The following is a 25,554-nucleotide window of genomic DNA, read 5'->3' on the forward strand; positions in this document are numbered from 1 at the left end:
CACTTAGATGTAAGATAGCAGATCTCGTGCCTGCATTCAGTGTTGCAATCTTTTAATGATTTTTAATTTCCCCTGATTTATCGCAGTCGTTTTTGCCGTGGTGTTTGTATCTTCCAGTTCAGATTTGTTGCTCTATGATTTGGCTGGCAAGGCTGTTTGTAAAATAAACAGCTGCCTGTATGAATCATAAATGTGTCAGTTCCAACAGTGTCCTGTGCATGGCTGAAGAAGAGGGGTAGGACTGGTGTGGAGCCTGGCTCCCCCAAGCTGAGATTATGTCACATGTACACTTTTGCTGTGTAGTCACTTAGAACACTCATCATACTGCATTTATATTTGCAATTAGGCTGATGAAGGTGTATGAAGGTGGTATTCCTGGCAGCACATAGCCAAGGTCCATATCTAACAAGTATTTGCACTTGTACAAAGTCTTCTGCAACTTACAACTTTGATGACTCTGCAAACTCATGAACATCCTCAAAGCTGTTAATATTATATGCCATCAGAGATCCTGCTATGCATGAATACCCTCTCTTCCATGACCTCATACATGCTACTTTCCACATATGAAGGCTTTAAGCAGTGGGAGAATCAGTACAAAATTACAAGATCTGGAAATAGCGATTTCCATGATGTTTGATATTTTGTTTAAAGTCTTAACCTCTGGCATCGTACAGCGAGGTAAGAGTCATGGTGATAGTTTTTAAGAAAACAAGCCTGGCGCAATATGAGAGAGGTCTGAAAAAGTGCTAAAGGTTTTCTAGGGCATAAACAAGACAAATTACAGTAATTCCAAGTATGTAATTTAGAAATTCTAAGCTTTGTGAGGAATTGCTGTGCCTGACTGAAGTGTCTGAGTCCTTCATCAATGCTGTAGAGTATGAGAGACATAGGAGTGTTAATACAAGAAAATGTAGTTTCCTGCTTTTGTTGATCACATTGCTGACCCCAGTATCTAGAAGGGGAGTGGTATCTCCAAAATTCTCAGGAGCTGCCCTAAACAGGCCAAAACAGTGCCCAGAATTTTTAGTTTGGTCATGGAGACAAAAAGGAGAGGTGATGTAAGATTTTCTGAAATGCTGTATCATCTTAGCATCTGAATGATCTTGTCCCATGCACTTGGCCTTTGCACACTACCTAAGGACTGCAGTGATTTTCTGGATGACTTTGTCATCTGGCAATATATATGGAAATACACAGAATTATTACAGCACTGTAAGGACAGATATCTAATCCCCAACTTTGCTTTACTGTGTGTGAAAAACCCAACCCAAGTCTTATTTTAAAGAACCAGTCTTGTAATGAATTTTAAAGACCAGTAGCACACTAACAGCTTATTGGCTTGCTCTGCTGCTTTCTTAGGCTGTTGCTCAAGGGGATTTTCAGAAAGCAATGAGGTGTGTGCAGCGCTGCAAAGATATTTTGATGAAATTGCCAAAAGAAGTAAGTGAAATCATCCTTTCTTTATCATTCCAAACTTCAAGAACCTGCTTTCCTCTCTATCTGTTAAGGAATGACATGTGCCATATAAAATTTTGAAAAGTACTCTGAACTGTGTGTCTCTTGTGGTTGGTTCTTCTGGAATTTTCTTACTAAAAATTTTGTGTGAAAACAGCAGGCTTTTTTTTTCCAAGTGATTTTTTTTTTCTTGCTTCTCGTGATTGAGAATTTGAAATAGAATGATAAACTCTTCCTAAACAATGAGAAGACAAATCCACAAGCAAGGCAAAAAGATTTCTGAATTGAATGTGCCACTTGCTCTTCTACAGAACCGGCTGCATTTTACATCTTGATCTTGTATCTTCATTTGTACCCATATGAACTTTTGCCTGGGGTCAGATGGGACAAGAGAAGAGCTGTTACTAAGTTTTTGATATGCAAGTCTATTACTACCCTCAGTATTAATCTTAATTTTCATGAAACTGTAGAGGCTTCCCATTGCACTAGACTGTGGTTTTTTGTATTTCTTGTGACACAGATAAAACAAACTATCATATGTAGGCTAATTCTTTGTTGGCAAAGATAAAAGTCTAATATGTTTATATCAGAATAAACTTTCCCACATTTATTTTCTTCTGCTTACATGTTTTCCCAGTACTTAGGAAACACTTTGTTCCTGTCTCTGTAGGCAGTAGAATTCAAAGAGGCAGATGCAAATCCTGAAAGGGAAGTATGGGAAATACGGTAGAAGATTATTTGGGTTTTTAATCAGTTTAACTGATTTTAAATTGGGTTTTGTGATCCGCAGGCCTTGTTCACATGCATCTGAGTGGTTGCAGGGGTCTGGCTTTGATTTGAATCATAAGAGCAGAGCTTCTTACTGTGAATTCTTGAAAATGCTCACTGGGGTCTTGGCATTCCTGCTCTCGTTTAACTGAATTTAATCCTTTCCGCTTGATCTCCTTCATTAAACAATATTAAACTTCTCATAAACTGAATTTAATCCTTTCTGCTTGATCTCCTTCATTAAACAATATTAAACTTCTCATAATAAATTGTCTTCACAAACCAGGAGCACTGATGCAGATGAGGGAAAGGTTTCTGATCATGAGAGATAAAATTTACTTCTGGTTTAAAGAGAGAAACAAGAAAAAGGAAAGAGCTAATGATTGCTGAGTGAAACTTTTGGATTGCTGGGTAGCTGTCAGTCCTTAACTCTGCCAGAGTCCCACTGCACCAGAGAGCACCTGGAGAGTACCCCAAGGAAATCGTTGTGCTACAGTGATGTGTGGCACCCCAGACCAGCTGGAGAGGATTTGCAGCTTGTGGATCATCAGTAGTCTGTGAACCAGTACTCAGTACAGTCAGCTTTTTGTTCTGGAAAGAAAACATTCACAAGGGAACTTATGAAAAATAAGGGGCTCACATCTTTTTTTGTGTTTATGCTTACTGAGTCTGTGCTTTTGCAAAGAAATAATAAATTTGAAGCAAGATGTTGTGCTACCTTTCTCATTTTTGCCTGAGTCACTTGCAAGAAACATCATTTATACTTGGAAAAAAAAAAGTTACCGCAGAGACAAAATGGATGTAAATATTGGCAGCCTGCTAGCATATAAAATGATTTTTCTGTCTCTTCTTTGGGTGACATATGACATCTGCAAATAATTTCAAAGGAAAGACAAGTTGTTATGAACAGATGTTGCCAGGGCTGATTGGTAAAGCAGAAAGCAACAGTGCTCTGAATAAGCAAGCATTCAAAAATGGTTTTCTCCTAAAACTTTTGATGCAGATGATTGTTTTTAACCCCAAAGAGACATGCTGGGAAGAAGCCTATCATGGAAGAGGTAGAGTCCTCTTCACTTAAATATATTAAACTTTTTTTGTCATTTTAAAAAATGAGGTTGTAATATTCCAGTTTTTCCTCTCAAGTTTTAATTTTTGTTGTTTACTTTACACAGTTCCAGTGCTTTCAGTGTGATTTATTGAGGAACTTTGTGTTCCTTGTGTGTTTCAAGATCCTGCTGTTTCGTGTGTCCTGGACTGGTTAATGATGCTTCCCTTTCCCACACAATTATAGTTCCATTTTAGTCATGTTCAATATCCCCTTGTAAAAGGCCAGAAGTGATAACTGTGGTTATTTCTTTGAAATAAAATGCATTTTAAAGAGCATGAGGCTGGAGTTCCACAGATCTAATGATGTTTTACAAGAACATTATAGAAGCAGGAGTCTTTTATTGCAGACCTGTTACCTGTCAATCCTCTGCTACAATTTTGGAGTGGAAACCTATGAATCCAAGAGGTATGAAGAGAGCTCCTTCTGGCTCAGGTAATGTGCAGGGACAAACAAAATAAAGTCCTGCTTTTGAGATGTAAAAATATATGTGAAGGAAAGGGGAGAACAAGGGAAAGTAGAGGCCTAATTAAAAATGTGAGAATAAAAGATTTTAGCTGAACCAAATTAGCTGAGCAGATACTTTGTGGTGATCATACTCTGTTGCCTAAAATATATGTCTGCTTCCCACATTGATTTCCAGGTCATTAGAATTAAATCTTTCCATGGTTCTCATCAATTCTCTCCCTAAGACTTCTTCAAAAAAGATTATTTTCCTGAAGAGGCTGTTCCCAGTTCTTGTGCCATTCATAAATGACAGTGAAGGGATTTGAAAACTTTGGAAGAGAGTAGATGCATCCTTCTGACCTGTTTTAAACAGTATTTGAATTTCTCATGAAGAGGTGCTTCATTGAGAGCAAATCCATGACTGATGAAAAACACAAACAACAAGGTGAAAAAGGAAACATTAGAGATGGGCTGGGTAGGATCCAAATAACTATTGTGGTACTATTAGTAGTAAGGGTGAGAAAAGGTAGGCTATCAGGAAGAGTATCCTCGTGCAATGGTCACAGCCTCAGCACAGAAAATTTGGGTTTATGTCTTCTTGTTCTTTTTCTTTTAAATGGTCAAAAGAAAATCAGTGGCAGCATAAAAAATCCAAAATAATTGTGGTCACATATGTTGTTGCAGAGGATTTGTAGAAATGCTTAGAATTAATTACAAATAGTGCTTTGAAGATAATGTTATGTTTTATTCTTGTGGAAAATGAAATACCAAATCCCGATGACAGAATTTGAGGGGAAATAAAGCTTTGCAAAGTGAAAATAATGATCTGGTGAAAGAGATGTGGCTCCATCTAGTGGGTTAAGATTTCTCTGATCTGAGAATATATTAGATCAGGAAACAAATGCCCAGTTATTGTTTTTCTTTCTAGTAGTTCTTTATTTAGAATCTGGTTTTGTGGAATTCTAAATTAAACATTTAGAAGGTGAACGGGGAATCATGACTCCCAGGTTCTGACTCTGCTATTGATCTGCTGTGATCTTGAGACCAGTCATGAATAGCTTTTGTGTATGACTATATTCTGTGTCAGGTGAGAATGAGAACACTTCCTTCTACAAAATCTCTGTGGTTAAAACTGATAAAGCCTACTGAAATGTAGATGTTACAGGTTGAAGAAATTGCTGCAACAGGTTGAAGAAATTGAGTACAATTTTTGATGTAATGGTAGAAAGGAAACAAAATTTCCTGTTCTCTGGTAAAAGAGAGTGCTGAGATGTGTGAATACTTAGTTTGTGCGATTTATGTGGTTTCTAACTGGTTAAGAATAGGAATATTGTGCCTATCAGAAGACTGACTGAATTTATCTCTCTTATCCCATTTGTTTCTGACTTTCGCTTATCATTGACAGCCAGAGTTATGACATTGGGAAGATGGACATGAAATATTCTGTTGGCAAAGAAATGCAGGTAAGAAATAGAGAAATATCTGCTTTCAAATAGAAGGATTTTGTTAAACTGACCCCAGTGTATCATCTGCCTCTTATGTGCCAAACCTGATCAGTGATTTCTTGGCCTCCTTTTTAGAGTTTGCTCTGAAGTTTGGCAGAGTTGCAAGTTCAGTTGCTATGAGCATCAGTCTGAGAGCTCAATCACTGATGAGTGCCCTTAAATCACATTTGAATCTAGACCCTGAAAGACCATCTCTTCTTCCCTTCCCCTTCTTTCAATACATCATCAGTTACAGCTGTGTCATTTCTGATAGATGTTTGTCTACCTCATTGAGAAATTTATTAATCCTTTTACTCCCCACAGCGGATATGGAGATTTTAATCTCTTCCTCTTTATATAAATAATTTATGTATTTGAAAGCCATTATAATGTATGTCTTTATCTTGTTTGGTTTTATTTGTTTCTTTGTTTGTTTTTCTTTCAGTGAAGTGTGTCCCTCCTGTTCTTTCAATTTCTTCTTTCACTCTGCTTTTTCCAGGTCTCTGATTTTCCTTGCTACCCTTCTGTTCTCCTCGGAACTCTGTTTGATTCATGTCCTGTGTGTACTGCAGTGCTTTAAGACTGGATATGTTTCATAACTTATATGCCTGATACCAGGCAGGCAATTTTTTGACTCAAAGAGCTTTTATTTTTCATGACCTTAGAATTTAAGTATTTTCTATTCGTATGTATGTTCGTATGTGGCTATTTCTTTCCTTTCCAGGCTAAAGTGCTACGTTTGTTAGCCACAACCTATTTCGAGTGGGATTGCACTCTGCACCTTGACAAGGCATTGAAAGCCATAAACTTGGCAAATCAGGTATAATGTGTTTGTTACTCTTTTTATGGATTGCAATAGATGAAACTCAGGCATTTAACATAATATGGACCACATTAAACACTTGACAACAGATGGAGGTGTAGTTTTCTTTACTTTTTCATACTCCTAAGTACGTTTTGGTGTTCCCAGCTCTTTCTGTAGAGGAACACTTCTTTGTGTGTAGGTGTAGATCTGCCTTACTGCCTCCTGTCTGTTAACAGTGAGGCCCTTTGATGATGACATGACTAAGATTTCTCTGACATGTCGTGTGAGTCGACCCAGAGAGGCGGCCGAGACAGCCACAAACCCACAGCTGACACACAGAATTTATTTCTGTTACCTCTTTAACTGGGGGATCCCCAAGGCCACACCCAGGCAGAAGCACATGGGAGGACAGAAAGGCAAATTTAACTTGGGGCCATGCCAGAGGATCACAGGCCGTTCACACGGGCTTATCAGGGCTTATCACCTGCAAGGTCACTGGAGCCATTTACAGTCACCAGTCTTCTGCTTTGTGACCCCTTCCTCCCAACACCTCTATTCATGAGAACCATACAAACAGAGGAACTGCAGCGTGGGCCACCTGAGGTTTATACCAGTTTTTCTGCCCCTCTTTTCTTGCTTTGGGTTGTAATGGATAAGTCCATACTACTTTTTGAGGTCCCATCTGTACAAATATTTGTACAGAACCAGAGTTCTGTTTTGAAAGCTGTAGCTGTGCTACATCAGTTTTATTTCAAACAATTAGTTTAGTTATTGCACTTTACTAACACGACTGTATTTCTTCTGGAACCTGAAAAATGAGGTGCATAAGCACACCAGCTACCCTGAAGAAACATATCTTATGTCTCTAAGCAATCATTACAGTGAGGGATCTTGACCTTGTACAAATTCTGTTTCCCATATAAGGACTTCAATTAATTTCGTGCTTCTCTCTGTTCAGGTTAGTGTAAATAAAATTTGAAACGTTCCTATTTGTCTTTGGTTGGCAGTTTAAAAATTTTCATTATCTGTTACATAAAAAACAAGTTTTCAGTATAAAATTTTGAACTTTCAGACAGATCATGATGCATGTGCTCATGAGATCAGGATAAAAGGCAGCGTATTTTAGTCATTCAAATAACATGCTACTCAGTATAGAAGCCCTTTGTCTTTTTCTGTTGTATTTATTATCACAAAACTTTTTGAGATGGAACGTGGTTTTATCATGATTTTTGATAAATGTACATTTTAATATTATATGAGGGTATGGAAAACTAGAAGAAAATGTTTATTCTAGAGCCTGAAATGTGTAGTTTTAGGGAGAGCTGTAGTATACAGTCTTCATTATTTCCAGTTGTTTCCACTGTTATTCCCTCCTAAATTTCTTCTTCTTCTAAGCTACTTTGAATTCTACTCGTATTAATTCTAAAGTAATCCAGCCAATTCACACATAGGAAAGAAGGAAATATTTCTATCATTGGGTATTGTTCAGCTTCTATTTAAAAGTATCAACAACAGGCCACAGCAAAATGAAAATCATACATCTCTTGTTTAGTTGTTCTCATGGCCTTTGGCAGTATAAGAATAAATAATAAAGATGCACATTGCAATTAGGAAGAAAGTATTACGTAAGTTGCCTACGTCTTGCTTCAGTCATTAAAATGGAACTGAAGAGTACAGTGGGGAGTATGTGATTTTTTAATATTTGTCTGTGTTATGAATGTGCTGTACTCTCACAGGATCTGTATTCTGCAAAGAGCTGTCCAAGTAATGTGTTGTTTTTCACTGTGCAGGAGGATACACATCCAGCAGGGTTTTTTTTGAAAGTTAAAATTCTTCTTAAAAGTGGAGCATCAGATGAAGATATCAATGCAGGTATCACACCTCTGTTTAGGTTTCATAGTAAGGTCCTATTACTCCGTATCCAAGAAGACTGTGTTGTACATGGGAAAAAAAATCCTTTCTTGTGTGCTTTGTTGGAATCTTCATTAGTTAAATGTCGTTCTGGTTTTGGAGTGTGAGACATAGTGGTCAGTGTTCACAAAGGAGTTATCCAGATGCTGATTTCAGTTTGCAATATGATCCTGCACACAGCCTGGGCACTAACCTCAGTCTCAAGTCATTCCTCCTGGATAAGGGCGGGATATTTTGATGGAAGGCAGCATGAGGCAAAAGATTGTGCTACTAATGCAGCCTCTGCTGTTCCTGTTTAAAGAAGGAGGACTAGAATTCCAGGGCTATCAGTCTGTCACCTTTCTGTAGTACTACATTAGCTGTACTGGGAAAGTCAAAACACAATAGACATGTTTTATTCTTCCTTTTGGTTTAGATCTATTATATTGTAGTTGTTTTTTTCCATTTTATTTCTGTCTTTGAAAGAAGCTGTAAGAGCTAAATGGTAGTTTGAGTAGTTAAGTGTCAAAGTTGATTAAATAATCTCAAGTGTTTTGTGTTCTGTCTAGCTCTCGCAGAATTCCTGCACTTGGAGATGTCTTTAGACTTCTGTTTGAATACTGCCAAACTGCTGCTGGAGCATGGAAGGTAGGAAAGCATCATTAAGTGGACTAAACACAATGTTTGGAGTTTGTAGGTGTTCCTTTGTAAGCAAAGAACATCATATTATACAGTCATGCTTTATTTTAAATAAAAGCTCACTGAGATAAGGTACACAGTTTTGAGAGGGAGCCTGTCATTCTTGTAGCAGGTGATACTGATTATGACAGCAACAAAACAGGGAGTAAAATAAGTTTAGTGGCAGTCTGCAGTGCTGTAGCCTTACTTTGGAATGATTAAGATTCCCTGTGTAGTTTTAATATATGTCTGGAGTTATCTGACTGAAATCTTTTTTCTAAACAACCCTCAGAATGAGTTTGGGGTCCTAGAATCATTCTTGTGAAAAGCAGTAGAAGTATGAACAAGTTGCAGCAAAATAAATAGAGGCATGAAATTTCCCCCTGTTGAATGCTCCCTCATAATTACCTATGTATATGCTTCTGTCTTGAAGCAAATGGGAGGAGTAAACTCCCTTGTGAATACGGTGGAACAAGTAAGCGCTAATAGGAAGCTGCCATTGAATAGATGAACTGTAATAAATTCATACCTTGATTCATTCTGTCAGTGTGATTGAATGAGAAACATTCTGCACGGCATGAATATGTGAATATCTAGAATGGAAAATTAACAGCTCTTCTGGTGCAGCCTCTTAAAAATGCATCTGTTTGAATAGGGAATCAGTTGGTCTTGATTTTCTGAAATCTGTTCCTGAACGATTTGAATCTTCACCTGACCTTGGAAAAATTACCCTGCTCCACATCGAGTTCCTGTTGCAGAATAAGAGGGAGCTGCTTGCTAAGCAGAAGATTGAAGAAATTATTATAGGTCTGTATCCGTCTTTTGCTGCTGCTTACTGAAAGCTGGATGTGGTTGGCTAAGGTCTTGAATTTTAATTTTCACTTTTTTTGCTTATTCTCATCTTTCTTTCTCTTTGTGTCTGTTTTCCCTTATGTTTCTTCTACATGGCAGCTCTCAACTTCGTAATGAATGACAATCATGATAAAGCTCAGGGTTAAATTCATTTGCTACAGCAATTCCTCCTTCTTAGTGTAGACTGTGTGACTGCCACATGTGGGATTAGAAACATTTACGAGAAATTCTGTGTAATATTAATACTTTGTCCATCCAGCCCAATGTATTTTTGTTTTTCAGTATTAAAACAGGTTGCATGTCCTTGTTTGAGCAGCTGAATAGCAGTTTATTTTTCATGTCTGTGGCACCTGTAGCACTGTAATATTTTTGGACTGTCAGATCTGCTGTAAAACAGATCCTGTCTCACAGAGCATCAAGCTAGGAGCAAGAGCCACATTTACATTGTTCAAGCTTGAAAATATTTTTCTCTTACCCACGGGGTTTTTTTTTTGGAGTTTTGTTTGTTTGGGTGGGGGTTTTTTGTTTGGTAATTGTTTTTTTCGGGAACAAAAATGAAGCACTGGGTCCTGACTGAAACTATTGCTGTGTGCTATGTTTTGTTTTTTGTGGTAGGCTATGGGACAGTCTTTCTCAGATAGTTCTTAGATGCTTCTCAGTGTTAAAGTTCTTGTAAAGTGATGATTTGTAGCATCCTTTCAGGTCATTATACTGGGAAACAGCTGTTGCCTGAAACCTTGAATCAGCTGCACATCATCTTGTGGGACAGAGCTGCCAAACATTACGAGGTTTGGGACCAAACATTACTGTTCTTATTTATATCAGTGAAAATGAAAATCTCTTTCTGACCTCTTTGATACATCTATTTTTGGTTAAAGTGCAAACTGTTACTAAGATCCTTGTTCCAGCTGGCACTAGTTTTATTTTCATCCATCTGGGTGCTGTTTTCTGTTACAAAATCGAGTTTCAGGTAGCCTCATCTCAAGGTTTGTGCATGGGAAGTTGTGGCTAGAATTTCTTTTCCAGCTGGATCCCTGTATATCTGTGGGGCCTGGTGGGATTCATGCAAGGGTACTCAAAGAGCTGGCTGGTGTCATTGTGAGGCCTCTCTCAATGATTTTTGAATGGTCTCGGGGATCTGGAGAGATCCCAGTTGACCGCAGGCTGGCAAATGTTATCCCAATTTTCAAGAAGGGCAAGAAGGACGACCCTGGAAACTACAGGCCTGTCAGTCTCACTTCAGTGCCTGGTAAAATTATGTAGATTATTCTGGGAGTTATTGAAAAACACCTGAAGGACAATGCAGTCATTGGTCACAGCCAGCACTAGTTCAGGAGGGGGAAGTCCTACTTGTCAAACTTAATTTCCTTTTAGGACAAGGTCACCCACCCAGTTGATCTGGGAAGCCAGCTGATGTAATCTCTTTGGATTTCAGTAAAGCTTTGGATACTGTCTCTCACAGTATCTGGACAAATTAGAGGACTGGGCACTTACAAACTGTATGAAATGTAACAAAGGCAAGTGCCACATTCTGCACCTGGAGCAACCTGGATGTACAGACAGACTGGGGAATGAGAAGCTGGAAAGCAGTGCCATGGAAAGGGACCTTGGGGTCCTGCTTGATGGCAAGTTGAACATGAGTCAGCAGTGCCCTGGCAGCCAGGAAGGGCAACCTTGTCCTGGGGGGGCATCAGGCAAAGCATGGTTCTTCTGGGGGAAAAGTTACATTAGAATATACCTGACTCTCTCAATCTTTCATTTTCTATGACCTTTTTTTAAATAAAAATTGGGAGGACAGAGGTAGTTTAATCACCCAAATAAGTTTGTGTTTATGTGGGTTTTTTTTTGTTCTGGTTTTATATTTCCTAGGAGAAAAACTATTCTGAAGCCCTTCACTGGTACAATTATTCTGTCAGCTTCTACACACCTAGGCAGATAGATCAGAACTTGGCCAAGCTGCAGAGGAACATGGCTTCTTGCTATTTTCATCTGAAACAAATTGACAAGGTATATTTAGTACATGTGTAGGCATATTTATGTATTTATTTGCATTGTTTTTATTTTGTAGCTATGTCATTGGGACTAAATTTACATCTGCAGAGAAGTGCACCTGCTGTACCCATCCAGGCTTTCTTGGTTTGGAGGTGTTAAACCTCACAGTTCAAAGTGACAGAAGGGAGTTTAATATTTCAGGATTCTCAGGGCTTCTCTTGCTTTCTGAATCTGTAGCTCTGATTTTGAGGAATTGGCTCTTACCTTTCTGGTCATTGTCAGCCTTCAGTGCCATCTTCTGGTCTCATCACTTTTCTTTCAAGGGAGGATGTTGCCAAACCAAACTTGTTGAGTAATTATATAAAAATCAACAATGTAACCATAACATTTTCCATATCTTTTTAGCCCTTTTCTGTTGCAAATTATGTACTACTAGTTTCAAGATGTTTTTTTACTGATTTCCTTTAATCTTTTCTGTGAATAGGCTAAAGAGGCAGTTAGAGAAGCAGAGAGGTGTGATCCAAACAGCATCTTTACTAAATTCAGTGTCTATAAGATTGCAGTGATGGAGAAAGACACGGATAAAGGTAAAACTTGAAAGATAAAGGGTCCACTATAAGGAGAAGAACTGCTAAATATGTTCTAAATATGTTAGAAAATACTAAACAGATTTGGACTGTTTATCTTGAGAAAGACACAGTAGAGGGTTGCTAGAAGAAGTGTCTCTGAAGTCATTGAAACTGTCAGGCTGCAGATTTAAATTTTCAGAGTGGGTTGTTTTTTGCACAGAGCTTGTGAGATGTGGAGTCCATTGCTGTATTTGATATTGTCTGGATGGAGCCTCTGGCTAGGAAGTCTCTAATCTTACCATGGGCAGAAGTTGTAGTAGCAATCCAGGGTGAGAAGCATTGTATGTTCACTGCTTTTCATATATTTTCGTATCCATATACAATATAAAAAAGGGTACTGAGCTAAATGAACCTTAAGGGAACCATTATGACTGCTCTTAATTCCTCTGGACAAGTAAAGCCTGGAATTACAAAAAACCCCATGAATTACTGAGATGACTTGCAGAATATCTCTGTAGCCTCTTTCTTTTTTATAATGAGTTCTGCTATTTCGTATTTTAACGAGAATCTGAGCTCAAGTAATGAAAATTGAGAAACACAGTCTCTGCTTACTTAGAATACAGAATAACACGCAGATCTTATTTTCCAGTGAGTTCTCTGCCAATAAATTCTCCTCTATACATCTTTTAATGAGAGCATAATTTGTTCACATAATATAGAGTGGGAACCACAGCACAGTGTGAACATAAAAGCAGTGGCACCCTTAGCATGAGCCAAGATGTGGGAGCTTGGAATGACGCCCAGACAGCGTATTAGAGAAAGTCTTCTGTCTTTGGTGACAAACAGTTATTTAGCAGAACAAAAATTAAGATGTGAGATGAGTATCATTTGTATGGCATCCTTATTTCCATAGATTAGCAGCTTGGAAAGCTTTTTGGCACCTCCCTAGGAAGAAATGCAGATTTGTGGAAAAGTGCTGGTATGATCAGGTTTTCTTGTCTTGGTTTTTCATTAAAAAAAAAAGAAAGATTATAGCCTTCCAGAAGTCATTAAAACAGTAGAACTTTTCACCTTCCAATTGCTTCCATAAAAAATGTTATTTCTTCCCTATGTATCTTTCAGCTGTGGAAGCAGTGGTTGAGATGGGGAAGCTGGCAGAAAAGACATTGCAAAATGAAGACAAGCCGGGAGTGGATAAAAATACAGGCACTAACCTCTTGAGTTTGGCTGCCCAAATTGCATTAGAGGTAGAGCAGATAATGTTGCCTTTACTTTGCTTTGTTGATGTAAGTAGGACAGCTGTAACCTCTTTAACCTGGCCTACTTTTAATATTTCTCTGTATTTCATGGATTTCTAAGTATTTCATGCTTCTGCGACAAAGGTCTCACTCCACTGTGTTGTGTAATGCAAAGTGGAAATTAATTTCACATAGAAAGAAATGGTATCTTTTAAAATTTCTGCAGAGAAAGAAAGGATTCTGAGTTATAAATGTTGGCAACTGGAAATGACATGGTGTATTTCTGTAAGATTTTCCTTAGCAAATTGTTACGTCGTCTTCTGCCTCCGGGGTTTGATCTTTGACGTGAGAGGGGGAACCTGTGCACAAAACACACATAAGCCAACAATGAAAGAATGAAAAGTCCTTTGTCCCTCCTGTTTGCCTCTTGGTTGGTGACTTGAGTGATGTCTGAACTGGTTGATTGTATTTTAAGCTATTAGGGCTTTGTTCATAGCCCTGTAAGGCATGAAAGCCTTACCAACCTGTGCTAGTCCTGTTCTTGCCATGGGCTCTCTGTGCATGGAGTCGTGTGATCTCTCCTTAGAGTTTTCTCTGCACTCTGAGGCAATTCTGTGCAGAATCCTTTGTTCTTTTTCCTGCTCATAGACTGCACAGACCTCTGGAATATGTTGCTGCTTTGGGGTTGCTTTGTTTTGTTATTTGTTTTTTTGTTGTTGTTGGTTTGGTTTGGTTATTTTTTGTAGTGACTGAGGTAGTGCAGTATATACAAAACATGTTTTAATTTCTTTTCAGAATGACCAGCAAATTGCGGCTATCAAAGCTTTGGAGTATTTGTCTGAACATTTACAAGACTACCAGCAATTATTTGCAGCCTTAAAGTAAGAATTCAGTGTACTTACAAGGAAGGAGAAATTGTTCTGGTTTCTTTTTGAAAAATATTATAATGAGGAAAATGGAAAAGTGCTTGGATGAAATGTTATTTAGCAGTCTTTTTGGTGCTGCAGATGTACCTCAAGCCTCAACTCCTGATATCTACGGATGTTGCAAGTCTCTCCCAAGCAAATTATTAGTTTCTCTGAATTTTATGATTACATTGTGGTGTGAACAAACATGTGACCAACAGTGATTTTAATGGAATTGCAATATTTTTGGTGAAAATACCAGTTAGCTTATGTCCTCTGATAAAGTGGCATCTTCTTGAAATATTCCATCTTGTTTATAAAAACAAATATTGTGAGACACATGTATTTATTCCAATATTTACTTAAAGCCTTTGTTAAAGTACATTTATTTTAAAGTACATTATTTACTTACTATTACACGATTGCTTACTAATACATGATTTAACAAAGTGATATACAAAACAAGGCAATGGAGTGGGAAATAGCACAATCTTATTCTCAGTTTGACATTTTGAATTCTTCTGTGAGTTCCACGGGCTGATAGCATAAGGAAGAAAAGAGGGATCCTTTCTGGAAAAAATTAGGACAGAGTACACTGTTGAAAAAAAAAAAATCTTGTTTCTTCATTGTCTTTTTTTCTCAGATGTTTGGTTCGTCTGATGTTATCAAAAGTCATGGCAGAAAAGGAAGAGAAAAGGTGAGTCCATTTGCAAAAACATTTTCTTGTTGTACAAATGGTGTAATGTTTTCTTGCTGGGCTTCTTTTCCTGCAGGCTAATCAAGAGATCATTTTTTATGCTAGTAAAATGTCCACCCAGCTTGACCTAATGACATCACATAGGAACATATTTTCTAGTTGTATAACCTTTTCTTTAAATATTTGCTCTTTGCCTTCCTCTCTAATGAATGCATCAGGCTGTCAGGTATTTCTAATGGAGGATGTGAGCTAAGCAATCTCTGTAACTTTGACACTTATGTGATATCTTTCAGAAGTTCTGGGTGAGAAGAATGAATATATCCATAATTATGGAGTTGTATTCCAACATAAATAATGTGTTCTGTTGTGAGAAAGCTAATCAATTTTCTGAAACTTAATTTTTCTCCCGTTCTAGAGATGAAGATATCAATTCAATACTGACTTACTTGAACTTGGGTATGCTTTTGTTTAATTTACATTTTCTGGAGTTCTTCTATATGTGAACATTTTATGATATGATTAGGTCCATACCAACAAAATGTTTGGACTCCTTTTGTCAGTCCCAGTTCCCAACTTCCCACTGAAATCAGTGAAAACTAAAACTGGACATTCAACAGTGTTGTGAAGTTGGATCTCAGTGCTACAGGATTTTGCTATTGAAAACTTGCAGTACTACTGCAAGTAGAAGAGAATGAAGAGTAGAATTAAATTAATTAAAGGTTCCTAGAGGAAAGGCCTCAAACCTGTTATTAAATTTAAAAGCCCTCAACTTCTTGTGAAATTAAGTAAAACTTCTCTGCATAAGATTTCAGTGTCAGTAAACTTTGATGTACTTGTTGGCATCTTCTATAAAATGATGTTTGAGGCACCTTTTGATTTTTTTTTAATAAGGCTTACAGGTGAAAAATATGAGATTTAAGTTGTGAGAATAAGTCTTCGTCAGGAATTACATGGGAGTTTTGGAAACCTCTGTTTTGTAGTGTAATGATTAGGCTTGGAAATGTTTTTGAACATACAAATGTGAACAATACATTTTCTGCAGCTCACAAGAGACTTGCTGAGTCTTTCATGGAAGACAAATTTGCAGGGGACATGAGGATCCTTGAAGCTCACTGGTTTAGAAAAGTTGGTAGGTTGCACTCTCAAAATCTAAACTAAATCTCTTCTACCTCCTCTTAACCAGACCTTAAGGAAGAAAGAAGTGTTTAGAGAGGTAGTAGATTTATAAAACTTGTCACCTTTGGCAGTTGCTGCCTTAACTGGTCTTAAAGTTCTCCTGCTGCATTTTCTGTTTTCTGAAACTATCTGACATGATTTGTGTTTTAAGTCAGTTATCAAGACAAATGCTCACACAAGGTGTGTTTGCCTGAAGGGGTAGCTGATGCATTATTCCTTTCACTACAGGAGTTGTTGTATATGTCCATGGTACCACTCTTCACAGTTCACCACTTTTCTCTTAGTTACACCTTCTCTACCAAGACTCTGTTACAGGGGTAAAATTTAAAATCAGGAAAATAGAAAGAATAATGTTTTTCTTAAATGTCTGAAAATAAATGCTGCTAAGAGCAATAAAAAAAAAAACCCAAAACAACCCTTACTGCTGATCCTGACTATGCATATTCTCATGTAGGCAAAATAAGAATTATGGAGTTCAGATAAGTGCACTGGTATGGTTGGTGCAGGCTGAGTTTATCTCTGCCACTCATACAGTCTTCATTTGTCCTTTAAATCAGCAGTCCTGCAGTTTGCCTTGAACTACAGTACAGTGTCTGAAATCTAAACAGCAAATATTATCACAGATAAAGTGTTTTCTAGTGGAAAATGCAGCTCCCATGGAGCTGTACTAAGCTTTATCCAAAGTGTTGTCTCTGGATCCTCATTTTGTAGTCTTTGTTACAGTGTTTTGGTAAAGAATCAGTGTGCTTGCTGTCTATAAATAAAACCAATTTTTCAGAGTCTTTCTTCTATCAGAACATACAGGAGAGAAAACAGCTGAAATCAATGACAGAAGACATCTGCTTTTACACACATCCTCACAATGTAACCGTGCTCCAGTAAAGAGGAGCAAAGTGGGGAGAGAAGCAGCAGAGGTCAAATACAGTGACCATGAGCATGAATGGAATCTGTGGTGACCATGACCTTTCCAAGACAGCATTCTTACTCACAGAATAAACAAACTGGAGACTACAAAACCATGTCCTAGTGGATAAATTAATGTGAGAGTTACTGTAGAATCTGAGCATTTAATTGGGTCAGATTCTCATACATAAATCATTTGATTGTCTTTAGATGCTCGTCCATTTACTACTCAAGAGCTGTGTGCTTAATTGCCCTGTATTTGACCTTGCTGGGGTAAAATGAAAAATGTTTCAAGATGTGGGGTTTTTTTCATTTTTTTATTTGTCTTGGGAATATTGTTTAACACTTGCATTCATTGATATGCTAGCTTAGTTTACTAATTTAAGAAAATGCTTCTTCCAGTTCGTGCTCTTGTGAGCAGGGTGTGTGGTAGGTGGGATACTTGGTTGTGATGAAATTATCAAGACAAAGTTTGAAAGCATGAACAAGCTATTTTAACAAATCACTAATTACAGTATTTCTTACTGTTGTTAAATGAGCTGTTGATGACATTTTGATTAAGAAATAGAACTGTAGAATGTGAGCTGCTTATTGCTAGAATTTGATGGGCACACATGTAACAGTGAAGATTTTTATCCTAGTCTCTATTTTTTATGTCTTTGTTAGCTTGGAACTTAGCTGTACAGTTCAAGGACAGCCCTGAAAAGATGAGGGAGTTTTTTGTACTGTCTTTCAAGGTACTTTTGCTGATAGTGTCTCTAATTGAGGAATATTTTCATCTGTCTGATTCTTTTAGAAGTCACATTCATGTTTTGGGTATCTCCATGGAGACATGCTTGTATGCTCTGAAGGAGATTGACTTGTAATACAAAATGTGTGCATTATTGTCATAATTTTACATTCTGTTGCTTAAAAATGTAATAGGAAACTTAGACTTCAATGAGAATTTTCTGAAATAAATGCATTCTGATGTTTGGAAACTGTATCGTTAATACAAAATGTTAAGTACTTGAATCCTAATCTCCATGCAGAACTTCTTACCAACACTGTCAGTTTTGCATGTGTTTGTAGAGAGGAAACTCCAACTCTGCTTTACACTTTATATTTAAATAATCTTTTTGTGTAATTGCACAAGTAAAATTGCAATATAACTATATACAACTCGTGACTAACTCCAGAAAGTGTCACAGAGAAGAGTCAGCAGTCATCTGTTCACGAGCAAATTGCTTTATAAGGGTAAAATTCTCATTACCTTTTCCTATTTTTGGTGTCAGTTGTCCCAGTTTTGTCCCTCTGACAAAGCTGTTCTGATTGCTCAGAAGACATGCCTGTTGATGGCAGCTGCAGTTGATCTGGAAATGGGAAGACAGCAAGTAACACCTTCAGAACAGGTAGGGCAAGTTCTGTTAAATATTTCTCTGTGTGCTGGTGTAGCATTTTTTTTCTTTTGGTTTTGGAGTCTGTTTTTTCATTCAGAATGGGATATTGTGGATGTAAGCAAGGGAACATTTCATAGTTAATTAGAATCAATGCACCTTTCCAGACAATTGTAAATGTTGGATTTCTGTAAATCAGTTCTGTTGACTTCAGTGGATTTGAACAGATTTATATCAGCAAAGGGTCATGGCAGTACCTTCTCTTACATGAATTTCAATTTACTGTGTATATTATGTGAGGAATCTGCTGCTAAACGTGGGCTGGTCAGACAATTACTGCTGTTGCTGAAAGCCAGTATGGTTGTGATAAAGCTTACAGTTTATTTTTGGTTTTATGCATACATGCTTTGGTGGGGGGAGGGCATTGTGCTCCCTGTGGTAGGAAGATTAAGGAAAATGTCCAGGGGTTGTGAAGGAAGTACTGAAGTCTGGTGTGGAGTGATTATAAAACTCCTGTGGAGAGGGATGCACAGTCTCACTAGCACTGTTTTATGCTTGGGAGATTAAAAAAAATAGGCCCCATAGGAACATGTGTGGTTCTTTCTGGACCAGTGGAACATTGTGTTTGTCTGAGATGTGGAGGTCCTTGAAAAAGTGAACCCCCCCCCCAAAAACAATAACTGGTACAGGTGATTTACTAACTAGGCTGATTCTTATTTTTTTTTATAATGAGATATAAAGGTGTTGTTAGTTGTGACATAATCATTCCTTTTGCTTTTAAAACGGTGACAAAAAATGTCTTCTTAAATTTTGTAAAATAGATGGAGCTTTTTAGCCAGGCCCTTCAACATCTTCAGACATGCAAGGAGATCTGGAAGGTTCTGAAATTAACAGGTAAGCTATGAAGTGTGGCTGTTCAGCACATGTAACTCTTAGAATTAGTCACTATATTTGTGAAAAATACAGGGTGTAGGGAGATGCTGTCTCAGCTGAAGGGTGTGGAAGCAGATAGATGACAATATGATAAAAGAATTGGCAAAGCCAACGACTGTTTTTTGTTTGTCATTGCAGGCTTTTTATTGCAGAGGTGCTGTGAAGTGTGGAACAGTCTGTCAGAGTGAGGTTGGGTTGATGGTTCTGGCTTAGATGTTAAGAAATTCCAAGCTTTTTACTCTAGAGTGGAGTCACTCTTGCCCTGTTCTAATGGTTTTACCCTTTTCCCACATAAGGCATCTCAGAATGCAGAAGATCCTGGACCACACTTTGAAGTGCCAAAATCCATCCTCTGTTCCCTGACTATTCCATGTCAGTTTAAATTAGATATTACTGGAGACTGACGTGCTTTCAGCTGACATGCCAAGTTAGCCTAGCAGAGGCATGCTTCACATTTTTTTTTTTTGTGGTAGTAAACTTCTTCCCTTTTAATCTGCCATCCTCAAATTCCCAAAGGGTTGATTGTCTCAGGAACAGGAACACAGTGGAATTTCTCCCACAGACATTTGTGAGTTGGCAGCCTGGTGCTTCCTTCACCTCTTCACTAGACCCTGGTGTTTGTATCAGGTTTACTTGACACAGTTCTGCTGTTCTCCCACCCTTCTGCCCTGTTTAAGGATTTCCTGAGGGCTTTTCTACCAGAAAGGGGTCAAGTCCTGTAGAAGAATTTGCAGCAGATGGTAACTTCTTCTGTAAGCTGACCTGAGCTGGTGGCCTTCTGTTCTCTCTCTTACCTGCCTGTGAAAATGGCTCCCCTAGTACCTATTACCTTGCCTAGGAGGGTTGTATTAATTTAGCCAATTACAGACAATTCAGATTATTTGGTGGGGAGGGAAGGCATTGTGGTTGGGGGGATTATGCTTTGGACATGAAAATTTTTGTCCAAGAGTGCTTCAGAGTTCCTGTTGTTGCTCTGTTTTAAAACAGCAGTTGCTCTGTTGTTAAATCTTAATGGTTTTCCTGCCTGTTGGAAGCAAAATTTATACCTTATAGTACACCACGAGGCTTTGAGAAAATTCATCATTACGTACAGGCTGCTCTGTCTCTTTTTCAGGAGATTTTGGTAAAGACCCAACAGACACATTGTTGCTGCTTTATGAATTTGAAGCAAGATCCAAACTGAATGATCCATCACTTCACAACTTTATGGAGTCAGTTTGGGAGCAACCACAAATAGAGATCAAGACACTAGAAATCATTGCATGTAAGGACTGCATTTGTACTTTCATAGGTCTTCAAGTCACAGGAAAAAGCTTTTGTTTCTCTTTCCTATCAATTTGGGGTGACCAGTATTATCATGTATTGCCCAACATGCAGAAAATGGGTCTAATGATATATATATTCTGTCCTGAAGCAAAGATGCTTAGGATCTCTACAACATTAGGAAATCTGTATTTTGAAATACCATATCACGTGGATGGCGAACCAGAAATTTATGACAATCTTCCTTTCTAGACCCTAATCCTTGAGAATCTAGAGTAGAACCAAGAAAGATGATTAACATTTAGACCTACCATGGCAAATCTTTGGAGGGTGTTCTGTAGGGTTGCATAAACACCTTCTGATCTCCTTTGTCCTAAGGGAGTAGCCTTGGAGACACCAAACTGACATCCTGCTCCTGCCTAATTTTTCCAGATTTTCATGTTCAAGGAGGCAAACAAAATTCTTTACTTTGGACAGTTCCCCCACCCCAGTATTTTTGGATAACTGCACTGCAGGTAAACAGCAGTGAGAGTACTTGTAAATTATGAAACCTGCTGTGCTTCTGCCTTGTCCTCTTTGATGATGTGCATGGTAAGAAAGAAGTAGAGAAGCACTGGTTTGTGGCCAGCCCAGGTATTAAGCAAATCTCTTCTCAGTTGTTTATCACAAGGGATCTGGCAACGTGCTGTAATTTATTTTAGTTCCTTATGAGATTAAAGCCTGACTTCAGTAATTCCTTTTTATGTTCTTCTCTATTTTCTTGTACTTTTCAGCTTTAGCAATGGAATCTCCAGCTCGGTATCCTGTACTGTGTAAGAAAGCTCTCAAGAGTGCACTAAACCTTCAGAGAAAGCAGACTGTCATTGATGCTGTGAAATTTAGGTTAGTGTTATCACACAGCTTTGCCATGAGCCTGTGACTGGAAATGCTGACAGGGAATTAAGCCTGCAATTTGAAAAAGGTGGACTGTAGTTTATGTGCAAGGTTCTACTTCTTGCTGGCCAAGCAATGTAGCTCTGAAGGATGACTGTCTCATAGATGTGTTAACTGCAACTTGCTTACTTGGCATATTCTCTGGCACAGTCTTATTTCCAAGAAATAAATCTATTGAGGAAGAAAAATGAAAATTGGATCTAGAAGAGGTTGTTTCTTGTAAGGAAGATGTTCATTTCAAATGTTACTCTGCAGCAGTGAACTAGGTATTTCAAAGACAATGAAGTGAAGAGAAATTAAGGGTTAAGAGAGCCCTGAGTTGAAAGTTAGTGATATGATGCCATAGTACATTTGAGATTTATTTTGCTGGGTACCTGGCTCTCTGACAGCTGTTCCTTATGCAATCTGAAAGACAACCTGGTGTATGTTCTTTCTCACTTGTGTCCCACAAAGGATTTTTTTCCTCCTTTCCAGTTTCCTTGCAGTAACCCCTGGGCAAAGGCAACTGTTAATGTTGCCTTTCTCACTTCACACTGAGGAAGACAGACCTGTTTTCAGAAGCCATGTGTTTGGTTTTGATTTTCTGAGGGTTTCCTTCTGTGTTAGAGACCAGCAATGAAAATAATTAAGTACTGCTTGCCTCTCTTGGCTCTGTTTTTGCATAGTTTGTTTGAGTGAGATCTGATACAGGAAAATGGATGTTTCTGCAACAAGAATGTGAGTGTAGTAAGCACCAAGGTAGACATGTCTGTCTGACAATCACAGAGCCATAACACAGTGTGCTGCTGATACTAAAAAGTAGCTGTTTTGTGCACATGGTATTGAATGTTTCCTCTTTTGCTCTCTTTCAATTCTCAGCAAATGCTTACATAGCTTGATTAATATTTCTTTGCCGACTGGATTAACAGACTTGGAGACCTGTGTCCTGCAGGAGGTGTGGGACTACTTTGAAGATGCTCTGAGTGTAGTCAGCAGCACAGTAAGTTGAACAGGAAGCCAAGAGATGGGAGATGATCCTGAGCACACTGGAAAAAATTCTCATGAGACTGAGAATAATTAGTAAAATGAACATTCTATACTGTTACATGTGGAGCTGCTAAGACTTCTTCAGTAAAAGATACACCAAAATTACCTCAAAAGAAATGTCTCTTGGATATTTATGACTGCATTACAAATTTCCCTGGATTTTGCAAGGGTTTTTTAGAGATATTTAAGGCCAAATTTTCAGTGGCTATTTTAGAAACATCTTGAGCTAGAAGATCTATCTTTACTCCTCTTGCTTTCTACGTTCTTATGCTGAGTATGTGTTTTAAATGCAGATTACTTTTTCAGATCAGTTTAAACCATCTAAAATTTGGATACCAGTCTTGCTTTTTTTCTAATCTCTTTTTTGTTAAATGTATTTGGGAACTTACTATGTTACTGTTTTTTTCTAAATTACCAAGAACTGGATTCCTGTGCTGTCAGTCCTTGTGGTACCTCTTGCCTTGTTTTCTGTGAGGACAGGTGTATGGAGAGTAAAATCTTTCTTTCAAAAAGCATTTCTTACCCAAGGAATTGCCCTTGGCTTAGGAGGAAAAAATCCGACTGTTTTCCCACTCTGAAACTGAACTCTAACACACTCTTGACTTGTCAGTTTTAAAGTGAAGTTTCTATTTTCTGATGAGCTGCTGTTTCTGGTTTGCCACCCCAGAATGCTTACCCAGAGATGGAGATCCTTTGGTTGATGACAAGAGCCTGGAATACAGGAATATTTCAGTATACTGTTGGTAAATACAAGGAAGCTGAGCAGTGGTGTGGATTGGGAATGCGTTTCCTCAATCATTTAGGATCTCTGAAGAAGAGCTATGAGGGCCATGTAAGTGTACACAGGGGGATCTGAGGATGTGGGATTGGATGTCTGGCCTGAATTTGAGATGTGGATCTGGGTGAAGAAACCACTAGTGATGACATCTGAAGAGTTTCAGGAGAAGCATGGTACCTAAATATTTTGGGGGAGCCTGATGCTAGAAGATTTTTTCAAAGTGAGGCCAGAAAGGTTTTGACAGACAATAGAAAGAGTAATATAATGTCCTTTTATTGGAAGGATGATTTAAGTGGCTGACTGGAAATAAACTTCATTTGTGCCATGGGAGAACCCTTGTACCTTTGCCTGCTTTAACTAAAGTCAAGGTGCTGTACCAGCTTACTTAAGTCAGCTGTTGTATGAATACTTTGAATCTTGGTTTCTGGTATAATCTAATGTTTTATAAATGAGGTTTAAGCTGATGTGAATGAAATCCTTAAAGCTCATCTTTTCAGGTGTAGCTTAGCCACTTGTGTGAGGGAGAAATTTCAGAGCCAGTACCTTTGTAGATGACACTTTGCAATGACACTTTTTTTTTTTAGTCTGTCACAAGTAAGCTTCTTTCTACAGTTTTTGGCTGGTGCTCCTGTCTAGATTGCAACACTGCACAGCCTGACTGGTGTCACCTTTCATTCTCTTATGCACAGTCTGGGCAATCAAGGGCTGGCTGTAAATCTAAGACCATTTTAAATGTCAATCAAGACAGTAGGAAATTGAGATCACTCCCTTCCAACCTCAACATCAACTCCCAACTTCTGTGATTTGGTGAATAGGTTTATTCACTGATGTAAGACTCAGATATAAACTACTCTTTATGACACCTTTATTAGGTTGCACTGATTTAACTGTTTTTTAATAAGCTATTGTATTTAAACCTGAGCCAAAATCTTTACATCAACCTGATATTTCAGGTTTAGAAGCTCCCACTTATTCCCTTGCTTCTGTTCCCTGTCACTTTGTTATATCTAGTTGAATGATACAGCTTTATCCATCCTTGCTGACAACTCTGGTGCTTATATTCTCCAGATGATTGGTCTTTATAGTGAGGTTCTGGACAAACTGGACAGAGCAAAAGGATTTATTCCAAATGAAGAATAATGAGAGGCACAACTGCAAAAAAAAGGACAGCAGTCTCTCTTGGAAATGTTCTGCTGAATAAAAGAACCATTAGCTCTGCAAAGGCACGAGGTCATGGGAGCAGTGGAAAAGAAACCAGGATCTCCTTGTTGGCAAAGAAGTTATGTACTTTTTAGGAAGTGTTTATTCAATAAATGTAATTGTTTCCCTCTAGGGAATAATTTTCATTCTCCTGAGCTATTTAACAGTTAGAAATAAATATTTAACAGTTAGAAATAAATATTTAACTTTTTCATGAGATGCGTCTGCTGTTGTGTAACAGGCTGCTTTAAGCATCTGATTTTAGTAGAAAGTGGCGGTGAGAATGATAAAAGTATTCCAGAGGTATTCCATCTCCTCTGGATGTCATAGCTGCCTTGCTGCATAAATATTTATCAGGTCACTTCAGCTTTCAGCCCATTTCAGCGTGGACAAGAATTCAGAGCTGGTTGCTGCTTTCACAGTCAGTTAGGACAGACTGTGAGCTCAAGGAAAAAGCTGAGGCTTTCACTGGCACTGGTTCTGGGCTGCTGTGAGGGCTCCACCCTCCCTTTGAGCTCACTGAGTGCGTCCCAGGCAGCCCTTAATTGTTGTTCTCAGTTCTGACTTGCACACACACATGAACAGGTAAAGGTGTCACACTGGACTGGGTGACAAAGGTCATGTTTACCCAGGAAGTGTCAGCAGGTAATTACATACAGCCACAGAAGGAAGCATTAGATGTGGGTTTGCCTACAGCCGGAATTGTTTGAATATTTTCCTTGGAGGTACTCAGTTTGATTTCTTTTATGCTACAGATTTCCCTAAGGAGGCCAGATCAGATCAGCCACAGGCTCTGCTGATAGTACTCACCTCTTCTCTCCAGATTTTCACATGGCACATTTTATTCCAGGCTGAGTATTTACACAGGGTTTAAGTAGGGCAAGAATTCCTCTCCTAGCTGAATCAGACTTAATTAGCTGCATTTGCAGTGGCCGTTCCCAGTAGGCAGCTTGTGTGCAATCACTCTGCTTTGCAGGTGTTTGCTGGTGTAGGTGCAGGCTGGTCCAGGTTATTTTTCTGGGCTAAACGTTGCTTTATAGTTCAGCAGCCCATCCAGAGTGACTGTGGGTTATAAATC

The 25,554-nt window shown here is 38.3% G+C and overlaps 1 protein-coding gene across 2 annotated transcripts in view; it reads left to right on the forward strand.

Moving 5' to 3' along the window:
• TEX11 (testis expressed 11) overlaps positions 1–24,642 on the forward strand; it is a 29,199-nt gene extending 4,557 nt beyond the window's left edge. The window contains exons 7-29 of one of the 2 annotated variants that reach the window (XM_051785419.1): positions 1,363–1,443; positions 3,681–3,766; positions 5,184–5,241; positions 5,987–6,082; positions 7,858–7,939; positions 8,527–8,605; positions 9,291–9,442; positions 10,190–10,275; positions 11,357–11,494; positions 11,964–12,066; positions 13,171–13,295; positions 14,082–14,167; positions 14,835–14,888; positions 15,304–15,344; positions 15,931–16,017; positions 17,634–17,704; positions 18,242–18,358; positions 19,165–19,237; positions 20,391–20,540; positions 21,313–21,421; positions 22,331–22,451; positions 23,166–23,330; positions 24,345–24,642. In XM_051785419.1, coding sequence (XP_051641379.1) covers positions 1,363–1,443; positions 3,681–3,766; positions 5,184–5,241; positions 5,987–6,082; positions 7,858–7,939; positions 8,527–8,605; positions 9,291–9,442; positions 10,190–10,275; positions 11,357–11,494; positions 11,964–12,066; positions 13,171–13,295; positions 14,082–14,167; positions 14,835–14,888; positions 15,304–15,344; positions 15,931–16,017; positions 17,634–17,704; positions 18,242–18,358; positions 19,165–19,237; positions 20,391–20,540; positions 21,313–21,421; positions 22,331–22,451; positions 23,166–23,330; positions 24,345–24,416 — 2,232 coding nt within the window. In that variant the 3' untranslated portion in view covers positions 24,417–24,642. Of the gene's footprint in view, positions 1–1,362; positions 1,444–3,680; positions 3,767–5,183; positions 5,242–5,986; positions 6,083–7,857; positions 7,940–8,526; positions 8,606–9,290; positions 9,443–10,189; positions 10,276–11,356; positions 11,495–11,963; positions 12,067–13,170; positions 13,296–14,081; positions 14,168–14,834; positions 14,889–15,303; positions 15,345–15,930; positions 16,018–17,633; positions 17,705–18,241; positions 18,359–19,164; positions 19,238–20,390; positions 20,541–21,312; positions 21,422–22,330; positions 22,452–23,165; positions 23,331–24,344 lie in introns of those variants that run through there. The other variant, XM_051785425.1, reaches the window with a different exon arrangement.
• Positions 24,643–25,554: the final 912 nt, after the last annotated feature.

This window comes from Manacus candei, unplaced genomic scaffold (assembly GCF_025592945.1).
Source record: "Manacus candei isolate 608988 ecotype Guabito, Panama unplaced genomic scaffold, ASM2559294v1 h1tg000003l, whole genome shotgun sequence".
Classification (NCBI taxonomy): Eukaryota; Metazoa; Chordata; class Aves; order Passeriformes; family Pipridae; genus Manacus; species Manacus candei.